This window comes from Rattus rattus, chromosome 4 (genome assembly GCF_011064425.1).
Source record: "Rattus rattus isolate New Zealand chromosome 4, Rrattus_CSIRO_v1, whole genome shotgun sequence".
Classification (NCBI taxonomy): Eukaryota; Metazoa; Chordata; class Mammalia; order Rodentia; family Muridae; genus Rattus; species Rattus rattus.
This window is the reverse complement of record NC_046157.1, coordinates 43,229,801-43,241,903: the sequence shown is the minus strand read 5'-3', so window position 1 is coordinate 43,241,903 and position 12,103 is coordinate 43,229,801. Positions and strand designations below refer to the sequence as shown.

Below are 12,103 nucleotides of genomic sequence, written 5' to 3'. Positions count from 1 at the left end.
ATTTCAGGTTCTGAAGCAGCTGACTGAAGAGACCTACTAGGGTTTGTGAGATGGTTCAGTGATTTCTCTACAGGGTTGCTTCTGGGTGAATCTTCAGGGGTTTAGAGATGTATTCTCTTTCTACTAATATGAATGGATAATTTGAGAAAAGGAATCTCTTTTGCATAGAAGGCAATGAATTTGAACTTAAATATTTTAAGCCATTATAGCCTGTGAATAATTGAGCACGTTGAATATTTTCTCACAAGGAGCTACAATAAACTAGGGAACATCTTCTAAGGAGATAGGAGTAACTATTTATTAAAAAATAATGGTAGGGGTCTGGGGAGATACACAGTCATAAAGTACATACTTCCTGCTTAAGCGTAGAACCTAAATTTTCTATACCTTTACCCCAAAGTGAATCATAGCGGAATCTGTGTTTGTAATCCCAAAGACATAGATAGGAGGATCCCTGAACCTTGCTTGTCTTCCAGTGGCCTAACTGGTGAGCCCAGGTTCCCGTTTCAAGACCCTAAATGACAACTCCTGAAGAACCATACCTGACCCGAGTTTGACCACTGGCTTCCACATACATGTATATACACATGCACTCATGCAAATACTCCCACCCCTACCTCCTCACCCCCGCACACACACACACACACACACACACACACACACACACACACACACACACACGTATATAAGAATAAATGACAAATAACAAGAGGTAGCTTTCAAACAATGCCTACTGTGCCCAAGATATCAGCCCAGGTGTTTGGTAAATGTGATCTCATTGGCATGTGTCCCCATCTTCTGGTTTTCTGGTCCTCTGCCCACAGTGTCTGCTGACTCAGTAGGTTTGGGGTATGAAATTTTGCAACAGCCTTTCAGGATAACTTGTTTCTGTAGAAAACAGCACTTATTGTTGGTACTATCTGGCTGGCTACTTGTTTTCCTAAAAAAAGAGAGTCGATGTAATGGGGAATTTACAAAAATTTCTCCTTTGGGAATAATATTTTTGATACAATTGAATGCTATGCAGCAAATGTGCTTTGTCAGAAGCTTTCCCTGCAGGAGACTGAAGTACAGATATTTTGAGTGAAGAACTTCTAGAGTGCTGAGCACAGGCCTCCTGTGACTGCCGGCTTGGCCGCAGTGGGGCACGGGCCTCCTCTCACTGGACCTGCAGTGGTCCATGGTTATCTCATCCTCATTTCCTTTTATCTTACCTGCTTTGCCAAGAGAGGCTTGTGGCTGTACCCTCGAAACAAATTTTAGAAATCTATTACTGTACCATACATATTTAAACAAATACTTAGAGGAGCTGGAGAGATGGCTCAGTGGGTAGGAATGGTTACAGCCATGCAAAGGATAGGAGTTTGGTTCCCAACCCCCACATTGGTGGACTCAGGACCACCTGTAACTTTTACTGCAAGGAACTGGCACCTCTAGTTCCACAGGCAACACACACACAGACACAGCATTCACACAAACCTACATCACACACACACACACACACACACACACACACACACACACACACATACACACACAGACAGACAGACACACACACACACACATAGACACAGACACAGACAGACAGACACACACACACACGCACACACACACATGACAGACAGACAGACAGACAGACACACACACACACCCAGAAACAGACACAGACACACACACAAAGAAACAGACACACACAAACAGATACAAACACATAAAAATTATAAAATGAAATTCCCCAAACAAATATAAATAACATCTATAATTGTTCATCATACATTTAAAAATATTTAGATATTGGTGATTTTGAATAATATTCTTCCTTTAAATGTATCATATGAATTTAAATACCTATGTTAAGTATTTAAGAATATGTAAGTAAATTCTCTAAAATATCAGAATATATTATTTTCTTAGAACTTGTATTTCTATTACTTGCTTCAATAGAATTTTATTACCCATCATGGAAATATTTTGGGGAAGAAAATATGTATGTACATTAATATTAACTTTTAAATTTTATATTGCCATTACAAATAGAACTAAATAATTTATAAAATGTTGATTCCTATTAAATTTAAGAATAAAATTTTAGTAAAGATGAAATTGGTAATTAAATGACAGTACATTTTGGGAGGTATATTTTCTCCAGTTATTTTATGTTTCAAGAAATGGAGCTGGGCAGTGGTGGCCCACGCATTTCATCCTAGCAATTGGGAGGCAGAGCTAGGCGGATCTCTGAGTTCAAGGACAGCCTCATCTACACAGTGATAGCTAGAGCTATACAGAGAAATCCTGTCTAAAACACAAAAACAAACAGCAATAACAACAAAATACAAAAAAGAGAAAAAGAAATGGAAAACTGAGTTTTTCATAATTCCTTTTTTTTACTTTTTAGATGAAAATACTGAATTTTGTTCATGTATGCATACGTATATTGAATTTCAAGAAAATTTTTTGTATTATTTGAAAAATGTAACTGAATTATTTACATTCCTTCTGACGTATTTTGAAAGCCATTGTGTGACCAAATAACCATAATCATTTTTAGTGATTTATAAACCAATACATTAACCAGGTTCTTCCTTCGATTTTGTTGAAAGAAGGAGATAGGAAGCAAGCCAGTGGGAAAGGACTTGGAGTCCTTCACTACCTCATCCTCAATATTCATAACTGTCTCTTTGTGCTCAGGAAGCTCTGGTGTGCCACAAGCACACGCAAGATTGGGAGAGAGGGGTGCCTGTACTTTGTCAGAAAGAGGTGATGGGGGAGTTTGTGACGACTTCAAGCTAATCTACCTTAATAAGGAGGCCATAAAAATGGAATCCTGAAGTTGTTTAGAGATTACACACGATGACATGCCCCTCAGATATGTTACTTAAAGATACATAATGCAAATTTTCTGAGGAACCTCCAGACTGATTTCCAGAATGGTTGTATCAGCTTGCAATCCCACCAACAATGGAGGAGTGTTCCTCTTTCTCCACATCCTCGCCAGCATCTGCTGTCCCCTGAGTTTTTGATCTTAGCCATTCTTACTGGTGTGAGGTGAAATCTCAGGGTTGTTTTGATTTGCATTTCCCTTATGACTAAAGATGTTGAACATTTCTTTAGGTGTTTCTCAGCCATTCGGCATTCCTCAGCTGTGAATTCTTTGTTTAGCTCTGAACCCCATTTTTTAATAGGGTTATTTGTCTCCCTGCGATCTAACCTCTTGAGTTCTTTGTATATTTTGGATATAAGGCCTCTATCTGTTGTAGGATTGGTAAGGATCTTTTCCCAATCTGTTGGCTGCCATTTTGTCCTATTGACAGCAAAAGTGAACATAGAAACTTCTACATTCCATTCATATTCTAGAGTCACTCTAGAGGTCACCTGTTCTTGTCATTCTAGAAACATGTTTTCTTGTCAATGCAATTTTCCCTTAATATTCTCATTTAAATTCAAATAACATATTTTGGTTATATTCTGCTCTCTCCCCAAGTCCTTCCAGACCTTCTCAGCCCTTCCCACCCAACTTCACGTTTTCTCAAAAAATTCTTCCAAACAAAAGATAGACAAAACAACCCTCCCCAAACCCACCCCCCAAAGACCCGCAAACCACCAAACCATAACAATAACAATGACAAAAGTACCCAAATAAACCTGGAGTTGATTCTGTGTTGGCCAACTTCTCCTGAGCATGAGGCCTGTCCTGGAGTGTAGTTTATATAACCTGTGATACTCTATTGGAGAAAATTAACTTTTGTCTTTCCCAGGAGGTATCAATCTCCAATAGCTTCCTGGTTAGGGGTGGGGCTTCGTGCCCACTTGCCATCCAGCTTGAACTTGTTCGGGTCTCATGTGTGCTGTTGCAGTCTCTATGAGTTCCTTGGACACCTGTCCTCCTTCCTTGGATTCTTCCACCATCTCTGGCTCTTAAATTGTTCTTCTGCCCTCTCTTCCTCATGGATTCCTGAGCTTTGACTGAAGACTTCGATTCAGACATCCCGTTTAGGACTGAGGGCTCCAAAGTTTCTCGCTGTCTGCACAGTGTTCAGTTGTGGATTTCTGTGTTGATTACCATCTACTACAAGAAGAAGCTTCTCTGGTGAGGGTTGAGTGGTGTCACTCAGGACGGCCACTTTCTTAGTCAAGCTCTATCAGAAGGGAACTCAGAAGCCCAGATCAAAATTCACCCAGTACAGTACATCACACCACTACTTTTTATTTTAAAAAATATAAAATCTATGTGTATCGATACAAATTCATGATACAGTAAAATAGCAGGGAAATCATTTGCCCCATGTTTGATCGATAAGAAAACCTTCCTAATAGGGGGTCCAATGTTTATTTCTAGGTCCCTGATGCTATGAGAAGCCTTAGGGAGGATGAGAAGATCCCGGTGGCCTTGCCTGAACAGCTCCTACACACCTGACCTCCATCCAGAACCATGGCTGACAGACCGTTCTTAGTATCTTTTGCCTATAAAGGAAACACGTGTGCAGGTTTTTGTTCCTGAGCCAGCCAGAGAGCGTGATCTACTAGAGACAGGGCAGCTACTGTACCCTACATGGGTCTTTGCCAGGTCATGAACTCAGTGTTGAGGGTTCAAACTCCTTCATAATTATTAGGAAACTGGACCAACATAGGTATTGGTCTGTAGACATTATTTGGAGCTCACAGAGCTCTGTAAGTTACAACATTTAATATGAAACTTGGAGCTCCTGTCTTGTTTGAAAAAGATAATAAATCTGCAAATCGTGCTCATGTTTCCACAACCGTACTGGGTGACCTTTCACACCAGTGCTGGGCTTGAACTAGAATGGTGAAGGAATGCACGCTGGCTGAAGCTTTTGGAATAATTTGTAGATTATACAGATCTGTGCTAGAATTTGTCCTGAACAGTTAACAAGAGCCAACTGTATAGTTTCCAGAAGACTAATGTGCTTGCTATAAAATAAAATCCTATTAAGATTAGCTCATAAAGGCTTGAGGAGCCAGGGTTGGGGGGATACCCAGGGGAATCCAACTGCTCAGAGGAGAACGGGAGGGGGAAAAGGATTGTGGGAGGGGATGACTGGGAGCCGGCTCAGTGAGTAGGATGTAAAGTGAACAAGTAAAAAAAAAAAAAAAAAAAAATAGAGACTGAAAGAGCTTGAAGGAGCTCGAGACCCCATATGAACAACAATGCCAACCAACCAGAGCTTCCAGGGACTAAGCCACTACCCAAAGACTATACATGGACTGACCCTGGACTCTGACCTCACAGGTAGCAATGAACAGCCTAGTAAGAGCACCAGTGGAAGGGAAGCCCTTGGTCCTGCTAAGACTGAAGCCCCTAGTGAACGTGATTGTTGGGAGAGGCATAGTGGGGGGAGGGAGATGGGGAGGGGAACAGCCAATATAGAAGGGGAGAAAGAAAATAAAAAAAAAAGAGGGGAAGGGGAAGACCTTCCTGGGATGTTGGCCCGAAAATGCTGGGGAAGGGTTAATAAAAACAAAGGGAATGTAAATAAGAAATACTCAAGTTAATAAAGATGGGAAAAAAGTTACAAATTAGCTAAATCACTTAAGATGGAGAAATGAAAATATCAGAGAGAGGATTTAAGAAGGATGTAAATAATAAAGTATTTGCTTGAAAGAAAAAATAGAGTAAACTTACAAAAGATTAGCTTATAAAATCTTACATTTAAACAAGTTACAGTTAAAGTATGCATACATAAATGAAATAAACAAAAAATAGATACCATGATACAGTGTCTACAGACCTATTGTAGGATAGTTTAGTAATTACTAAGCTCTGCCACAGAGTTACAATAAGCCCAAACAGCCTGAGGACAACACAATTACGGTAGAACCAGATGTCTTTCCCAAGCCACAAAAGACATTTTCACTTGCCGAATGCTTCTTATTCCATATTCTTTTCCAAAATTCACTCTCTCTCTCTTAGACATAAGGGGAATATTAGAGTAACAAACTTTGTTTACATGTTGCACTTATATCTTTGGACAGAAAGCAAACTTATAATCTGAATGAAAATAGATAGCGTGATTAATATACTATAGAAGCCTGACTGCTGTGAAAGCTGGGCTCAGAATAATTACTATAAATGCAAAGGGGTGTGTGTGAAGTGTGTGATTTTCAAACAAAGACTACGTCTTCCTTTCGTCTCCACTCTGCTGGTTTTCTTGCATTCTAAGGGATAGCTTATCGATCAGTGACACCATTACTTGTTGTGGGTAATCAGGTTTGGCATTGCACAAAGGACACGGCGAGGTGTATTTACAACACAAGTATGGAGACGCCTGTCCCACTTCTCTGGAACAAGCTTACAGTGCTGACAGCAGTGTAGAAACGGGCTCTTGGGGGACTGTGTTTGCTCAGGGAAAGCGCCCTGTTCCATCCTGAGTGGCCGCTTTGAACCAGGGTGGTGGCTTACACAGTCTCTGGTGCCCTAGGAAATTGTTCACTGCAGCACGACAGCAGCACCTAGAAATTTTAATGAATCATCTTCTGACTTGTGGCCTGGAGGGTTCTTCAGTTAGTTCACAGAAAACTGAAAAATAAACGTTTGGACCTCAGACAGCAGAAACCCCAGGGTTTCCTGTAGAGGAAACCTGACCTACACAACCTTTTAATTTTCTCTTTTAAAAGGAAAGAAGAGGCATTTAACTTAAGGGAAAAGCTCCCTCCTTACCAGAAAGATTTTGTGCTCACTGTTGACTTAAAAAAGGAAAATGATGTAATAAGTGGTCAATATAGCTTTTTAAAGTACTGCTGTTATTCACAACATCATCATACATGCACATCTTGCACACTAACTACTTTTATCTCCCCTACCCCCCAATGTTCACTCCCCACAGTACAAACGCATTTCTCTCTTGTTTGTTTTGTTTTGCAACCCACTGAGATTAACCAGACTGTCTCTGTGACCACATGTTTGGAGTTATCTGTTGGCTGCTGAGAAAGAGGCTACCAAACTAAATACAGTGATTCCTTCTCTCCTAGAATCTATTGATAGCCAATGGTTCAGAGGCAGCTTCTGATCACCCCCTTTCTTCACTGATTTTTGAGAGGGCTGATCTTGTGAGCACCCAGGGCACGTAACTCCTTTCTACTGATGTGAGCGAATCATGATACTAGTTGCACGATTTTTTTTTTTTTATTCTGTAGATACTGTGCCATGGATGTGGACTAGTAGGATGGAATAGCTCTTATGATTTATCTTTTCCTTCTCTAAGCATCTATGGATCAGCCAGAAAAAATCTATTGCTTTAAGTGGTAGATAGTATTTGACATTTATTATGAAATAAATGACATAAATGTTGGAAGCAATTTTAAACAAACAAACAACAAACAGACCTGAACCAAAAATCACATATAATCTGGCATAGTCTTACATTCACCAAATATTCCCACGCTTAATTTCTTTGGAGAGGAAAAGAGTTAAACTCAACAGGATCTTGTTTCCTCTCCATTCTGTTGGCTAGGTCTTCAGTAGCAGGCATGATTTCTTTCCTGCTGAATGGACCTTTACATCCCAGAGAGCTATTGGTTGGCACCACCATGTGAGTGACATTTACTGTACCTTTACCTGCACTTGCTTTGTTGGCCATTTTTGTCATGTCATGATTCATGGGTGGAAGGGTTGTAGGAGCTAAATACCAGGAAGTCTGCTGTGAAACAGCCTCTACTAGAAATGGCTACACAGACAAGACTGGAACAACGGCAATATCAATGGATGTGCTAAAGTGGAAGACCTCATGAGGTCCCACTCCTAGACAAAGAGCTAAAAGAGACTAATGGCTGCTGGGAGGGGAACTAGCCTCTCCCAGGGAGGAGCTCCCTTATTGGCTGTCCAATGTAGAGTGGTCAGCGCTGAAACCACATGCACACAGACAACAGAGATGGACTCAACATGGTTGAATTTGTATATTTGTGCGTGCAAATATGTGTATTCTTATGTGTGCATGTGTGTGTTTGTGTAACAATTACACTGAAAGAAAAAAGGGGCTATCAACTGGAGAGGGTGAGGAGCTGGAGGGAGAAAAGGGGAGGAAAATGATGTAATTCTATTTCCATTAAAAATATATTTAAAGAGTACAAAGCAGACCAGGAATCAGTATTCTAAAGGTATTTATTGTTGGTTATATGTTTGTGTTCTTTCTCCTGATCTAATGATGAGTGTTTCATGAATATTCGAGACTTTAAGGGCACTCTGTCAAACATCTGTTACTTCACAGAGGAAGTCTTTTGAGAGATCTTATAACAGAGGAAGACATTAACAAGCTCGTTCTTTGGGTTGAAGAGACACTCATTTGTCCACTGGGGAAGTTGGGGAATTCTCAGGGAAACCTGGAAAGCCCCAGTCAAGTTGTGAAGCCTTGGTTATTGTAATGCATAACCATTGAGTATATGGCCATTGATACATATATCCAGGCATCTCATGTTATTGATGTGAAAAATAACAATAATGATAAGTTGATCTTTGGAAAGTCTGGACTGAATAAAAGATTAGATTTAAAAAAATTTATGAGACTAATTTCAACAAGTAACAAATGGTCTTAATGCGTTCTTACACCATCTCTTCGATATACAAAACCAAGCTTCCCTCCACAAAATTCACATGAAAAGTTGTTTCTTAAACTACTCATTCAAAATTTAGAGAAATTGTAAACAAGCATCATTACTCATAATAAGTGCATTGGAAAAATACGCTTCCTGAAAGATGGTGCATATGTGAACATTTAACTATACACTCCCCCAAATAAATGTAACTAAATAAACAATGTCGGACATGGAAGATCCCATACTTGCAGATGTTAACCTCAAATGTTTTCTTCTGATGGGTCAGTGCTATTCCAGACACAGGTACTTCGACAAAGACGAGCTTCCCTTAAGGAGACATTTCTAGATTAGCAGAGGGTCCGAGGTGGCTATTGAGGGAAACTGGGAAATCACTGATGACTTTGTTTCTACATCTTACCGGGTTTGTTTCGGTGAAGAGAGGCATTGCTGGTGGGGTTCCTTGATGGCAGAAGCATCCAGCATCAGTGTGATCCAGGTGTAGGTGAAGAAGACCAACCAAAAAACCAGGACCATGTCTTCCAGAAGGAAGGAGTGCTGGGAGATGCCACCAACACAGCTACTGAGGTTTCCTGACCACGCGTCTTTCACAAAATAAATATCATGTCACGAAGATGAACTAAGAAGAAACAAGCAGACGCTGCCCTCAGTGCTGCCCGTTGTTTTTGTAGATTAGGTGGATCGGCATCACTCACGGGCTGTGTCTCTTTGCCTCATTGGCAATGTTCAGAAAATAAGGCAACGCTTTCCGTTTGCCCTCTTCCCAGGGACGGTTCTTGATAGGATGCTTGATTCCCCACTCAATAAACTCTCAGCTGCTGTCCCCAGCAGACAAAGAAGCTAGGTTGGGCCCTAATCCTCTTAATCCAGTGCAATACAATTTGAATATATGTAATGACTCTAAAATAATATGCTTAATGAGAGAAAGATGATTAATTTAATCTTAATTACACACTGCAAAAGACCTTTTCTTTTATCTCCTGGCTTCATTTAATCCAGCAAGGAATCATTTCCTCTCCTCAAACACACAGGCCTCCCTGCACAATAGAGAAAAATCAAATTACTATATTTTCAAGTAAACAACCACATTTTATGATGATGGTTTATTCATAACGAAAGTCATTCAATTTAAGACTAAATAAATAGAGTAAGCAACTTTTAAATGAGATATTACTGTACCGGGTAATGGACCAAATATTAACTTGTCAGTGTAAAATTAGGGCCGAGCATGCGGCTAATGCATGCTTCCTACATAGACAGTAGAAATTCTGGCTGCTAATATTCCCTGTATGTCTAAGTTAGGACTTCTGTTACTGTGATAAAATGTTGTGGCCAGAAGCAATGTGGGGAGGAGAGGACTTAGTTCGTTTTACAGCTCTCACTCTCTAGTCCATCCTTAGGACCACCCAGGCCAGGAACTCCAGCAGCCCATGGAGGAGGACTGGAGCCAAGATGACAGAAGAACGTGGCTTATCTCACAGCTTGCTCTTCACCGCTCTCTCAGTTTGATTTCTTTTTCTTTTTTCTTTATTTTTTAATTTTATTTTCCATTTTTATTAAATTGGGTATTTCTTATTTACATTTCAAATGTTATTCCCTTTTCCGGTTCCCTGTCCATCAGCCCCCTAACCCCTCCCCCTCTCCTTCTATGTGGGTGTTGCCCTCCCCATCCTCCCCCCCACTACTGTCCCCACAACAATCCGGTTCACTGGGGGTCCAACCTTGGCAGGACCAAGGGCTTCCCCTTCCACTGGTGCTCTAACAAGGCTATTCACTGCTACATATGCAGTTGGAGTCCAGGGTCAACCAGTACCACTGGCCCAGGTAACGCCACTCACAATGGGCTGGGCTCTCATATCAATTAATCATTAGCCAAGAAAATGTCACAGAAGCTTGCCTACGGCCTCATCTTATGGAGGTATTTTCTCAATTGTGTTTCCTTTCTAATTATCTCAGCTTATGTCAAGACGGCATATAGTATAGATGTAAAATGTCACGGAATGGACCTTCGGTGATGTTAACTTTCTCCAACAACTGAAGTATTAAAAGATGGGCAATGCAGTGATAGTTAGAATGTGAGAGGATTTGCAAACGTTTTCAGATAGATTGGTTGACGTAATATCTTGTCTATGTTGCTAATCACTTATCGTATGAATGTATTTTTAACATAGACTGTGCATTCTTTTAGCCCATACATTAAATCTTCTTGTGCTTTCAGTGTGTTTTTGTTATTTCTTTCTCATCCTCTCCTCCTCCTCACCCTCCTTCTCTACGTTTTCCCCTCCATTGTGTTTTCTGAAGAACTAGAGAATGGGGATGAGGAGGAAAAGGAGATGGTGTTAAGTTTATAAATCTATCTGAAGCAGTTAGCTGATATGCTTACACTGCGTTTGTCCCTGTACTGCCCCTTCATTCTAAGGACAAATCGACGATGAGGTCTCATCTGGGCTTTTTATTGCATCTCCACCCCACTCCCCCACCTGCCATACCATACCATACCAACTACTCGTGATTTTTAAAAATTATGTAAAAAGAGTTTATGATTTTTTTGATGATGAATTTTAAGTCAGAAATGGTCTGCACTAAAAATAAAAACAAGCCAGCAGCTTAAAGTGGAAACAGTTGGTTCCTAAGAGGTCTTAGAGTTTTCATGCAATTACAGCGAAGCATCTGTCTCTTGGTGCGGAGGCCGCTTGCTGACCTTATCCAGTTAGTGTTTTCCTTTGCAATCCCAATAAGCATCAAAGAACATCTGTCAAAAGGAGAATGTGGTGACCACCAGGAAACAGTAGCTCATGGCTCCTGGGGAAGCTTGTGGAAGCTGAGGCTGCCTCTTGCATAAGTTGCCTCCTGTTCACTTTTCCTCCATCCCGACGATGTTTGCCTGCCCCTCTGGCAAGGAACCAAGTGAGAACTTGGATGGTGCAGCTGTGCCCTCCGAGTCTTCATGGGTTTGCAGCTATCATTAGGCCACAAAAGAAAATAAGAGGAGAGCCAACCTCTTCTTAGAGTTGAATCAGATCCAATCTGCAGCAACAGCAGCAGCAAAAATGATATTTCCAATGCTCCAGAAACTTCCATGTATGCTTGTAAGATGCCATGTATGCTAAATATATTGATCTGGAAATTATAGTCATAGAATGTTGATCCGGAAGGGCATTTGGAGCCTTTGTGAACCCTCCTCTCCTCTCTTTTTATGCAGTCATCCAATGATGTTACTGGGGATCTGGTTCCAGGAGCCTATGGAGGAAGAAATCCAGTGATTCTCAAGTCTCATATGTGAGATGATTTATCTGCATGTAATCTATTCATACCTCAAGAGGTGAAACCTTTATTAAATTTATTCATTTGTTCTTCACATGTTCAGGCCCTCTCTCTGTCTCTGTCTCTGTCTCTCTGTCTCTCTCTCTTTCTGTCTCTCTCTGTCTCTCTCTCTTTCTGTCTCTCTCTGTCTCTGTCTCTCTCTCCATAGACTGCTAAGAAGAAGACTTTTGGAGGTCAATGTTTCTCTCTGCCATGTGGGTCCTCAGAGTCAGAC

At 40.7% G+C, this 12,103-nt stretch overlaps 1 protein-coding gene across 1 annotated transcript in view; it reads right to left on the bottom strand.

Moving 5' to 3' along the window:
• Positions 1-9,276, bottom strand: part of Gabrr3 (gamma-aminobutyric acid type A receptor subunit rho3) — a 52,361-nt gene extending 43,085 nt beyond the window's left edge. Inside the window, exon 1 of the mRNA XM_032900328.1 lies at positions 8,966-9,276. Coding sequence (XP_032756219.1) covers positions 8,966-9,081 — 116 coding nt within the window. The 5' untranslated portion in view covers positions 9,082-9,276. The remainder of the gene's footprint in view (positions 1-8,965) is intronic.
• Between the last annotated feature and the right edge of the window lie 2,827 nt (positions 9,277-12,103).